This window comes from Chiloscyllium plagiosum, unplaced genomic scaffold (assembly GCF_037043375.1).
Source record: "Chiloscyllium plagiosum isolate Xiang-an unplaced genomic scaffold, Cpla_swu_hap1 HiC_scaffold_20, whole genome shotgun sequence".
NCBI lineage: Eukaryota > Metazoa > Chordata > Chondrichthyes > Orectolobiformes > Hemiscylliidae > Chiloscyllium > Chiloscyllium plagiosum.
Genome location: NW_028270158.1, coordinates 18035928 through 18049130, shown reverse-complemented (window position 1 = coordinate 18049130; position 13203 = coordinate 18035928). Strand labels below are relative to the sequence as shown.

General features: G+C 42.4%; 1 protein-coding gene across 3 annotated transcripts in view; it reads right to left on the bottom strand.

Moving 5' to 3' along the window:
- The window catches only part of mmd2a (monocyte to macrophage differentiation-associated 2a), a 119237-nt gene extending 110685 nt beyond the window's left edge, over window positions 1-8552 (bottom strand). For all 3 annotated transcript variants that reach the window (XR_015760543.1, XM_043711914.2, XM_043711915.2), the window contains exons 1-2: window positions 8196-8552; window positions 7733-7950 (exon numbers count right to left, since the gene is read on the bottom strand). Coding sequence is in view for 2 of the 3 variants with exons in the window: in XM_043711914.2 (XP_043567849.1) it covers window positions 7733-7764 (32 nt within the window). In the remaining variant the exon portion in view is untranslated. The remainder of the gene's footprint in view (window positions 1-7732; window positions 7951-8195) is intronic.
- Window positions 8553-13203: the final 4651 nt, after the last annotated feature.

Genomic DNA, 13203 nt, shown 5'->3' with positions numbered 1-13203 from the left:
ATTGGCACATGGTGGTATTTTCATGTATCTGCTGCCCTTGTCCTTCTAGATGGAAGTGGTCGTGATTTGGAAGGTGCTGTCTAAGGAGACTTGGTGAATTCCTGCAGTTTATCTTGTAAATAGTATATACTGCTGCTACTGATTGTTGATGATGAAGGGAGTGAATGATTGTGGTGCCAATCATATGGGCTGCTTTGTCCTGGATGATGTCAAGCTTCTTGAGTATTGTTGGAGCTGCACCTATTCAAGCAAGTGGGGAATGTTCCATCACACTCCTAACCTGTGCCTTATGGAATGTGAATATGCTTTGGGAAGTCAGAAGGTGAGTTACATGCTACAGGATTCCTTAACTCTGACTGATAGATGGATGACCTTATTTGAATATATCTCAACTGACTCTGAATTAAGATTGACTGCTCTGGATTTGAGGTTGAGTTAAAGGCAAATTTGGAACTCTTTGCTCCTGACTTAATGTTTCAGCAACACAAGGTGGAATTTTGTGCCAAATGTCAAGTTAGGTGGTGCAGCGGGCATTTAATTGGGTGGGTGATTATGGGTCGGAGTCATGTTGCACATCACTGGACATTGTTGGAAATGTTGGGTCCTTAGTTGCAATTGCACAATTTAATGGCCACTTTATTCTATTGTAACTGATGTCAGATTTTTATTTCCAAACTCTTTAAAGTCAAGTAAAATTCTCAAAGTGTCAGAAGTTAGAATTTGAATCTATTATAAAAACAGAAAGTGCTGGAGAAACTCAGCAGGTCTGGCAGCATCTGTGGAGAGAGAAATAGAGTTAACATTTCAAGTCTGGTATGACTCTCTTTCCAAACCAGTTGTATGTTCTCTTGTTATTGGCCCATGTTCTGGATTACTAAATCAGTAACATTTGCCAAATCATGGAAACTAGCAGTCATTATTTGGTACAGGTCCTGTCTCTGTTTCTACCCCAGATGGTCCATTTTAATCTAGTCACTAACATCAGCAGAAAAGGTTGGTATAAGGATAACCAGAAAGGTTTTCCTGTTTTAAACACAGACTGACCTTTCACACAAATTACAGACCAAAGTGAAATGCAGCCCCAAGAGAACCCACTGCTTCTCCATCCTTGGAACCATAAACTGATGGCTGAGACATCTGCTATATGTAAACATTTCATAACAATTTATCTGACTTTTCCTGTCAGGGTTTGAACCAGTCAACAATGAAGCAAGCACTATTCATGTCATGTAAACAGAGGTACAATGACAAACTGCTCCGGATATCAACATTATTCAACCAGCTAGGGAGACAACAGCCTGCACAACAGGAAGATTTTATCAAAAAATGCCCCTTAATATAAAACAAATTGTCATTTGTAGTTCCTGTCTGCTCACTAAATCTATTAGTATAGGTCATGATATATTTTAGTTGCTTGATGTACTCGACCAAGCACAGATCTGATGGGCCAAAATGCCTCTTCTGTACAGTATGATTCTATGATACTTCAGAAACATCCTGAAGAGCAAAACCAATCTCCAGCTTCTTTTCGCTACTACCTACCATCTTCTGAGACCCCCTCCCCTGTCCTCTCCAGCAAAAAAATGAACTAAGCTTGTGGAAACTCTTGGTTCTATTCAGTAACCTTTACTGCATTCCCACTTTCCCTTTCCCTACAAACCAAGCAACACTTAAGGGTGTTCCTTACAGTGCATCATCCTCCAACTTTTTTAGTCTCTCTTCCCATCTTCGGAGTTAGCTTGCTCACAAAATCCACTACCTGCTCCCTTGACCCAATTTCCACTGAATGACCAACCACCCAACCCAAACCCCATGCTCGCTGACTCTAAGTTGTTCCCTCCCTGAATGTTTTATCCTCGTCCACTCAAAACTGTTGTCATCATTTCAATAAACCCACCTCCACAATTTTCTACATGAAAATTACTACTCCCATTGCAACCTCCCTTTCCTCTCAAAGTCCTTGAATGTGTTGTTGTAGTGCATATCTCTCCTGCAGAATTATTCGAATCTCTCCAAACCAAGTTTCCTGTCCTTTGCTAAAATTACTCAAAGTCACAAATCAACAAAGAGGACTTGCATTCATAAGGCACCTTTCAGGCCCACCAGTTATTTCAAATAATTTTACAGCCAAGGAAATGTTTCTGAAGTGTAGCTACTGTAATAATGTAAGAAATATGACAGCTAATTGATGTGCACGCTCCCACAAACAGTAAGGAGACATTAAACAGAAAATCTGCTGTCAATTAAGAGATAAATATTGGTCAGGACTCAGAGATAGCTCCCTCAGGTTTTTTGAAAAAGTACCATAGGATCGAATATATCCACCTATAAAGGCAAACAGGGCCTCAGTTTAACATCTCATCCACAGACACATATTTGACAGTGCAGCACTACACTGCACCTCAGCTTTTGATTTTGCACTTCAGTTCAGAAATTCAGCCTCAAAAGCAAAAATGCTACCATTTGACAGCACAAATAGCTGTGCCTGTGCTGCACTATAACTCCTGACCTTTCTCAATGCATAAGCATCTTTTGATGAGGTTGACCACGTCAATGTCCCTCCTCGATGATCCAGCTCAGTGATGTTGCCCTTGTTTGATTCCACTCTTAGCAACAAGACCATGTCTACACCATTCCAGTCTCTTATTTCCATGGTTCTCTCCTTAACTGCTTCCCATGCCGCCCCCCAACAGAGCTGAGGTTGAGATGGTGGAGAGCGTCAAGTTCCTCAGAGTGATGAAGACTGACAACCTATTTTGGACTTCCCAAGTAGATGCGTCAATCAAGAAGGCCAACAACGCCTCTTCTTTCTCCGGAGTCGTAGGAAATTCAGCATGTCCATAACGACCCTCACCAACTTCTATAGATACACCACTGGAAGCGTACTGTTCAGGTGCATAATGGCTTGGTATAGCAACTGCTGTGCCCAGGACCATAAAAAAACTACAGAAGATTGTGTGCACAGCCCAGACCATCATGGAAGCCAACCTTCCATCCATGGACTCTATTTACAAGGCTCGTTGCCACAGAAATGCTGCCAACATCACCAAAAACTCATCACAACCTGGTAAAGCTCCCCTACAACCTCTTCCGTCAGGCAGAAGTTACAGAAGCTTAAACACATGCACTAGCAGGTTCAGAAACAGTTTCTTCCAACTGACGAATGGACTCTCTCGCCTCAAATAATGCTGATCTTGCTAATGTTGTTCTCACCTAGTGCATGCCCTGTGCAATGTAACCCGAATGCCTCTGTCTAGGTCTTTCTTACAACCTTGAATCTGTACATCCTTGCTTACTACAATCTGTCTGTAAACAAAGCTTTTCATTGTACTTTTGTACACATGACAATCAATCAATCAATTCTTTCTTGACTACATAGGCAGCCCCTTGCAGATACCATTTGAAGACATGTAATCAGGGTTCACGTTAATGTTGATGACACCCAGCTTTACCTCTCCATGCATAATACAGGAACTGCCTCTGCCTCCTTGTTGTCTGACTGCTTGGTCAACATCCAGTCATGCAGAAGCCCTAATTTCTTCCAATCAAACACTGTCTTCAGTCCCTGCTAAGGAATCCATCGTCATAATTCCCATTTATGGCCACTGTGTCAGACTAAATCAATTTACAAACTTCAGCATCTTATTTTCAACTTAGACCTGAACTCTTGATCCTCATTTCATCACCACTACAAAGACCACATCGTTCCACATGCACAACTTTGCCCTTCATTGTTATTGTTTCAGCTGAAACCCTAAGTCATGTTTTAGCCACTTTCAACCTAACTATTCCACCTCTCTTATATTCAGCCACTCATCTTTCTCCCTCTATGCTCTTCAGATCAGAGATATGTTTGCTGCCTGTATCATACACCACAATCCAGCTCATCTACAATGTAGGTGTTACATAATTGAAGTTGTTGATACTTATGGGATTATATTTTTCTTCTGACACCTTGAATACATGATAAATGCCAGTTATAAGAAATGATCAGAGAAATACTGCACCTGGCAACTCTGACACCTGATGGTTGTGATGTTGAAATGCTAAACTAACTGTGGCTTATGAAATATCTAGGCAATTGCAGCTATGCCTAAACTAAGTAGTTGTAATATACTGTAACTTTAAGGCTCAAGGTCAGTGAGTAGTTTTCTTGTGTTTTTTTTTAAAGATTGTTTTGGCTTTGTAACAAAGTATGACAAAGGCAAACTTATTATCTGTTGTGCAATGGCCACATACTAATGCAAAATGTTTCAATATTACTAGATCTCCCATGGCACAACTCCAAGGATTAAACATTCTGTTTTGTAAAACCAAGAACATAATACCGTTCCATGTGTAAATATTATTCTATTTATTTGTTCAAAGACTGTACATGTCCTAGATAGTAGAGGATGTGGCTTTGGAAGCTACTGAGGAAGGAGCACAGGTGAGTTAATACAGTGCATCTTGAAGAAGTTACACACTGTTGCTACTGAATGTCAGTGTTGGAGACAGTGAAGTTTTGTGGATGTCGTGCCAGTCAAGCAGGCTGCTTTGTTCTGGATGGCACCAGGTTTTTTGAGTGCTATGGAGCTGTATCATCCAGACAAGGGGACAGCATTCCAGCACGCCACTGATTGTGCCTTATAGAGGGGTTTGGGGAGTCAGGAGGTGAGTTACTCGCTGTAGGATTCCTAGCCTTTGATCTGCTCTTGTAGCCACAGTTAAGCATTGCTGGGCCAATTTAGTTTCTGGGAGAAAGTGAGGACTGCAGATGCTGGAGATCAGAGCTGAAAATGTGTTGCTGGAAAAGCGCAGCAGGTCAGGCAGCATCCAAGGAGCAGGAGAATCGACGTTTCAGGCATGAGCCCTTCTTCAGGAAAGTGCTTTTCCAGCAACATATTTTCAGCTTAATTCAGTTTCTGGTCAATGGTAACCCCCAGGCTTTGATACTGGGAGTTAAAGTGATTAAAATTATGTTATTGAATGTCAAGAGTAGATGATTACATTCTCTCTTTTCCATATGATTATGCCTGGCACTAGTGTGACGTGATTGTTACTTGCTATTTACCAAACCAAGCTTGAATGTTGTCCAGGTCTTGCTGCATTGGCACAGATTGCTTCAGTATCTGAGGAGTTGTGATTGGTGCTGAACATTGTGCAATCATCGGTGAACATCCCCACTTCTGACCTTATGATGGAGGGAGGGTTGAAGATAGTTGGGCCTGGGACACTACCCTGAGGAACTCTTGCAGAGATGTCCTGGAGCTGAGATGACTGACCTCCAACATGCACAGCCATCTGTCCATGTGCCAGGTATGGCTCCAACCTGCAGAGCGTTTGCTCCCTGATGCTCCTTAAGTCCTTGTAGCCCGCTTTCTATTTATATGTTTTGGAAATTATGTCACCACAGGAAGTGACATCACCAACCCTAGAAAACTCAAAAATATAAATGTGAAGCGGGCTACACCACCAGTGCTTCATTCGGAGGCTCACTGAAGATGTTACCTATTATGGTGACGAAATGTCTGAAAATGAACCTTCCAGCTCAGCGAGCAAACCTACATCCAAGACTTTGTGTTGGGGGAAGCAATGAAGCTTGGGGTAGCTACCATAAAGACTTGACTGGGAAGGGTCACAGTGTAGTACCTTTCCAAGCTGCTGGAAACAGAGCAAAATCTCTTGGATTCATTCAAAATGTATCAGAAAATACTTACTTGTTGTGTAAATATAAAAGCAACCTGCATTGTGAATGGAATCAGGCTACAATGCTATATATAATGTACTTAAACAGAGAGATTTAAGGCACTTCATGTGTTGTCATAATTGAATTGAAAAGTACCTTAATAAGTTTCATGAATGACACATGATATTTAGAGATGAAAAAGCACACCAAAATTGGAACCCATGGAAGAATGATTATAAAATTACATTCATTTCATTTCAGGGCTCACTTACATGGGAAGATAATAGCATAACGGAAGTGTCCCTGGACTAATACTCCACAGGCCAAACCACTGACTGAGGGTCATAGGTTCAAATCCTGTCACATCAGCTGAAGAAATTTAAGTTCAATCAATCTTTTAAAATAAAAATCGAGAGTGGAAAGCTTGTCGTAGTAACAGTGACCATGAAACTAACATAGATGGTTTTAAAATCCCATCTGGCTTACTGATGTCTTTCAGAGGAAGGAAAACAGGGGTAATTTTAAGCTTTTGTATTCTAGTGTGCAAGGTGGTTAATGCACAGATTGCTCGGTGGTTGGCGAAAGTAATATGCCCATTTTGCAAAGCTAGGTTTCTCAGACATTATTTTAAATTGATGGGAAATCAGACAGGCATGGGAATGAATCTTCATGGTGAATATTCTACTTTCAGTCCCTGTTGGTGCTGGAAATGGAAAATTTAGAATTTTTTTTAGATTCCCTACAGTGTGGAAATATGCCTTTCAGCCCAACAAGTGTACACCGACCCTCCAAAGAGTAACCCACCCAGACCCATTTCCCTCTGACTAATGCACCTCACACTATGGGCAATTTAGAATGGCCAATTCACCTAACCTGCACATCTTTGGACTGTGGGACGAAACCAGAGCACCTGGAGGAAACCCACGCAGACATGGGGAGAATGTGCAAACTCCACACAGACAGTCACCCAAGGCTGGAATCGAACCTGGGTTCTAAAATTCTTTGTTATGCCACATAATTATTCTATCCATCCATCAACACTGGCTCATTAGAACCCATGCTTATCTTCAGTGTTATTAGGTTGTGGATTTCAAGTCCGTAAAAGACCAGAGACTTGAGCACAATATCAGCTGCTACTCCAGTGCCATACCAGTGGCTCAGTGGTTAGTATTGCTGCCTCACAGCACCAGGGACCCAGGTTTGATTCCGGTCTTGGGCAACCGTCTGTGTGGAGTTTGCACATTCTCCCTGTGTCTGCGTGGGTTTCCTCTGGGTGCTCTGGTTTCCTCCAACAGTCCAAAGAAGTGCAGGTCAGGTGAATTGGCCATTCTAAATTGCCCATAGTATTAGTCAGAGGGAAATGGGCTTGGGTGGGTTACTCTTCGGAGGGTTGGTGTGGACTTGTTGGGCCGAAGGACCTGTTTCCACACTGTAGGGAATCTAAATTAGTGCCACACTGTTAGCCTTGCTATCTTTCTGACACAATATTAAATTGAGGCTCCATTTGCCCTCTTTACCAAATTGTTACCAATAATCTCAAACATTCCTGATGAGGGGCTTATGCCCGAAGTGTCGATTCTCCTGCTCCTCGGATGCTGCCTGACCCCTCTTGTGCTTTTCCAGCATTACACTGTTGGCACCAATAATTTCATGCTACTATTTGGAACAAGAATTGTTCCCGTCCATATTTATCCCTCCATGAACATCATATAGGCTGATGGTCACACTGCTGCCTGTAAAAGTTTGCTCTACAGACACTGGATGTCTGGTTCCCAAGCTTACAACAGTGACCACTTCAGTTTCACGTACGGGCAAGGGAAACACTTTGGGATACTCTGGGAGGTGCTTCCGGAAGAAGCTGCTTTCTTTCTATTAGAAGTGTTGAGATCACGTTGTACCTTTACAAATGATATGGTTACACATATACTTTCTCATTTGCAATATTTTCAAAGCAGTATGTTTTTCAAACAAAGCAGAATTGCAAAACGGATCACCATTTAAATGAGCATTGAACACTCAGGCATTGTCATTCCTTAGCAACAATTAACTCTAAAATCATGTTACCTTGCAAATTTGGTCTTCCGAAAATTCATCATTTTTGAGGTTTATGCCGACTGGAGCAGCATGTGTACTGCCTGCAGCATCTCTCCTCACAGAATGAGGAGTACCTGCTCTCTCAGTTCCATCGCGTCCACCTTCCGGAGCTCAATACCGGTCAGACCCTTCCGCCTCCTCCTCCCCTCCAGCTCTGGTATCTCAAACACCGTCCGGTGTACCCCCGCCTGCAAATATAGTTTGAGATATCACATCCGAGTGATTTTTTTTAAAAGCCTTTTTTTTTAAACTGAGAGACCCCAGAATATTGACAACTATCCCCAGATGGACATCCCCACTGCTACGGTCAAGATTAATAAAATTTGTTTCATAAACGAAAGTAACCAGGCTGTCAGTTACAAAACACAAAATTTACATTTGTTCAATTGCAAATCTGGTGTCGTACGAATGTCTCAGGGTTTTGGACACTTACCAATTGTAGCTGAAAGTAAAACACAATAAAAAGCAAGCAACAGTTTTCCAGAGAATGCTGCAGGGAGATCTGTGCAGACACAATGGGCTTTAGCCGCGCTATTCCATCCTCCAAAAGATTCTTCTTGTTGCTAGTTGCAAAGGAGAAATTGGACTATACAGAAATCAGCACATTTCTCTACAATTTAGTGTCGATCCGGAAGTCTTGTACGAATCGCAACCGTGCGGGGATAGCATCCCTTCCTGTGTATTTGCCATAAATGGGTCACTTTAAATACCAGCTATTAAAAAAACACACACGGAAGGTGGGGATTGGGGGGTGGGTTGTTAGAATAGAATGGACCAGATCTGATCCGCTATTTAAAGCGAGGAGTGGCTGGGTGACCGGCAGATTCAGTTCAGTTTGATCCTCTCCAGTTGCTTTTCCTTTGAAATCAGGATGCCTTCAAAAACGCTTGTTACCCCTTCGTAACGGAGTGGTATTGGAGTCCTTATAAATTATGGTCCATGGACCGAAATTATATCTGTGCTCTGCGATAACTCTATCCAAATTCATGGATAACTTTTCCGTGCAATATCACTGTGGATTTTAATTCTTCGAATCGAAATTTTTGGATTGTTCCAACATCTTCAATTTTAGTAATAGGAATACAGCAGTGTTCTTTAAAATGTTTGCATTTGATTCCTTATCTTTTACAGGATTGGTTGATAACCCAGTAACCACAAACATTATTGGCCTTTTGGACACACAAAAATTAGCTACACACTCTAACTGAATCATGTGTTTGAAATGTCAGGTTGAAAAAGCCATTTTCAAAAGAAATCGATCATTCATTACACCAAAGAAGGTCAGTGTTGAAGAGGTGCAAGAAACTATTTGCACTGGCAGAGGATTCCTAATCAATGGATTTATTTTCCTTTTTCTCAGTAGATTTATTGAACATATTGTCACTTGGACCTAAGTACAGTGAGAAGTGGATAATGTCACAATGTTCCAGTGCCATCTTGGATTCCAGAATAAATTAATGTATAAATGGTAAGATACTGAATAAATTGATATTACTAAAGCTGAAACAACTTCAAAGGTTCATCTTTCTCTCTCACCCTCTGTGCTCCTCCATTCACTGCTGTCTGATATTGTCAGCAGAGGTCCTGGCAACGTGCTCCTTTGCTGCTGCTACCAGTACCATCACTTGCATGTTCAGCTCTGAGCTGGAGACCATCATGATGCACTGGTCCCGCACCTCATCCAATGCTGGACATCGACTGACAGGTCCAGATTTGGAACCGGGTGGCATCTTTTGTTTACAAACTGCTGCTCATAGTTTCAGAATATCCCACAGCATGAATTATTTTAGAAGCTGTCACTGTTGCAAATGTGAAAGTACAGCTACCAATGTGTGCACAGCTAGATTCCCCAGAGAGCAATGCGATCATAACTGGAAAATGTTTCAGTAATGTTGATTGAGGGGACAAATGTTGGCCAGGATACCATGAAGAACTCCCCTGTCTTTCTATCAAATAGAGCCATGGGATCTTTCTAGTCCACCTGAGAGGGCAGATTGGGCCTTAATTTAATATTTCATCCAAAAACAATGCAGCCAATTGGACAGCACTCCCTCAGTACAGCACTGTGATGTCAGTCCAGGGTGATCCATAACTTGTTGTGACAGTGATAAATTGTTCAGATTTAGCTGTTGAATTTTTCTCTATGTGGCCTAATTGTAAGAGAGTGGTAGAATCAGAATTAGTGAAAGGGGAACATGGGCCATTTATAAATATCACTTGAATCCTGTCATTACTTACAACTTTTAATCCTTTACAAGTTAGGAAAGGTCTTTTTCTTTTAATGGAATTTAAAGGGACAGTGTTTCTGTTCATGGGAATGGCATTCAGGGAAGATTAAATTCAGTTTACAGGAGTTTAAGGAAGGTTTTGTTCATAATGAGTAGTATATATGATTGTGTTTCCTTTATTTTCATAAAATCCCTTTCCATTTTCCCTGCTCTTCAAGCTTCCATACCACACATTGCTGGCTGACTGAGACAGCAGTGGGGGTCTGCACTCTGTAAGATCATAAGATATAGGAGCAGAATTAGTCCAGCATGGTTGATATTTCTCAATCTCATGACTAGACAAGGTAGATGCAGGGAGGAAGTTCCTCATTGTGGGTGTGTCCAGAACCAGGGGTCACAGTCTGATGATTCGGGGTAGACCATTTAGGATGGAGATGAGGAGACATTTCTTCACCCAAAGAATGGTGAGTCTGTGGAATTTATTCCCACAGGAAGTAGTTGATGCCAAAACATTGAATGTGTTCAAGAGTCAGCTAGACATAGCACTTGAAGCGAATAGGATCAAAGAGTATAGGGAGAAAGCAGGATTAGGCTATAGAGTTGGACGATCAGCCATTATCACGATGAATGGTAAAGCAGGCTCAAAGGGCCAAATGGCCTCTTCCTGCTCAGATTTTCTATGTTTCTGTGTAACCTCATTCTCCTGCCTTTTTCCCATATCCCTTAATCCCCTACTAATATAGAAACTATCTATCTCTGTTTTAAATACACGCAATGACCTGGCGTTCAAAGCCTTCTGTGGCAATGAGTTCCACACATTCATCACTCTCTGGCTGAAGAAATTCCTGAAGAAGGGCTTATGCCCGAAACGTCGATTCTCCTGTTCCCTGGATACTGCCTGACCTGCTGCACTTTTCCGGCAACACATTTCCGTCTCTGATCTCCAGCATCTGCAGACCTCACTTTCTCCTTGAAGAAATTCCTCCTCATCTCAGTTCTAAGAGACCATCCCTTCACTCTGAGGTTGTGCCTTTGGGTTCCAGGCTCTGCTACTAGTGGAAACCTCTTTTCTATGTTGATTCTATCCAGGTGTCTCAGTACTCTGTAAGTTTCTATGAGACTCCCCCGTTATCCTTCTAAATTCCATCAAGTATAGACCCAGAGTCCTCAACTGCTCCTGGGACTGGAGACCTGGGACCTGCTCTGACCTGATCTCACACACCTCCTGGTGGCATATCAAGGAACAACATACAAGATGTTGGAAAAAGATTAACAAGTAGTGAATATTTGTACTCCAAGGGCAGGGGGAGTGGGGTTGGATGGGGTTGGGGGTGGAAGGGGGATGTTGTTGGATGGGTTTGGGGGAATGGGGTGGGGGCAGTGTTGGATGGGGTTGGAGAGCGGGCAGGGGCTTGCGCGCGGTGTGCTGCTGTCTTGTCTCCTGAGCAGGGAGTGGACTTAACAGAAAACTCCAAGCCCCAGAGGAGAGGCATTGATTCAATTAACCGAATAATCAATTATCCGAACGAAATAGTGCTTGCCCATCTCGTTCGGATAATTGAGGTTCCTCTGTGAATGGGAATCAAGGGAAAGTTTTCCACTGGCTGGGGTCATCTCTGGGACAAAATAAGATGGCTGTGGTTGTTGCAGAATAATAATGCGACCCAGAATGTCATTGCAGGATTACCTCAGTATCCTAGCCCCAGCCTTCTTCCACTGCTTTGTCACTGACCTTCCCTCCATTATAAGGTCAGAAGTGGGGATGTTTGCTGATTATTGTATTATTATACAACATTTTAGCACCATCACGATTCCTGAGATACTGAAGCAGTTCGTGTCTGCATGCAGCATTCAAGCTCACGTCGGTAAGTGGCCAGTGACACTCATGTGTGACAATACTATGACTTTAAGACCTGTATTCTGTCCTGGTTTCTCTTATGAAGAAAAGTTGAGACAGAGGTATCGAGCCGTATACTTCAAAGCCAATAAAGTAAACAGCTTGTGAGACCTTAGGCTTTTTTTTTAAAGTTGGAACAACAAAAGCAGCCTGAATGTGTGGGGTCCAGAACCAGGATTTTTGGTTTTAGCTTTCTGCGGTTGCTGGGGTCTTGAAGCTGGATGTAGAAGCTCATAATGCTCTCTCAGTTACAGCTAAAAACTGGGGTTCTCTTCCTGCTGCTAGAATTGTATGTGTGACAATCTGTTTTACTGAATTTGCCATTGTCAATGGCGTGTTTATGGGATATTACTATGTCCAAACAGTTACTAAGTAGGAACGAATATATATATTATTTTGTTAAGCATTTTGATATAGTTAGCTAAGCCATAGAGTCATAGAGATGTACAGCATGGAAACAGACCCTTCGGTCCAACCAGTCCATGCCGACCAGATATCTCAATCCAATCTAGTCCCACCTGCCAGCACCCAGCCCATATCCCTCCGAACCCTTCCTATTCATATACACATCCAAATGCCTCTTAAATGTTGCAATTGTACCTGCCTCCACCACTTCCTCTGGCAGCTCATTCCATACATATACCACCCTCTAAATGAAAAAGTTGCCCCTTAGGTCTCTTTTATATCTTTCCCCTCTCACCCTAAATCTATGCCCTCTCGTTCTGGACTCCCCGGCCCCAGGGAAAAGATTTAGCCTATTTACCCTATCCATGCCCCTTATATCTTTGTAAACCTCTATAAGGTCACCCCTCAGCCTCCAATGCTCCAGGGAAAACAGCCCCAGCCTGTTCAGCCTCTCCGTATAGCTCAAATCCTCCAACCCTGGCAACATCCTTGTAAATCTTTTCTCAACCCTTTCAAGTTTCACAACATCTTTCTGATAGAAAGAAGACCAGAATTGCACACAATATTCCAACAGCGGCCTAACCAATGTCCTATAGCCACAACATGCAACATGACCTGCCAACTCCTGTACTCAATACTCTGACCAATAAAGGAAAGCATACCAAACGCCTTCTTCATTATCCTATCTACTTGCGATTCCACTTTCAAGGAGCTATGAACTTGCACTCCAAGGTCTCTTTGTTCAGCAACACTCCCTAGGATCTTACCATTAAGTGTATAAATCCTGCTAAGATTTGCTTTCCCAAAATGCAGCACCTCACATTTATCTGAATTAAACTCCATCTGCCACTTCTCATCCCATTGGCCCATCTGGTCCAGATCCTGTTGTAATCTGAGGTAACACTCCTCAC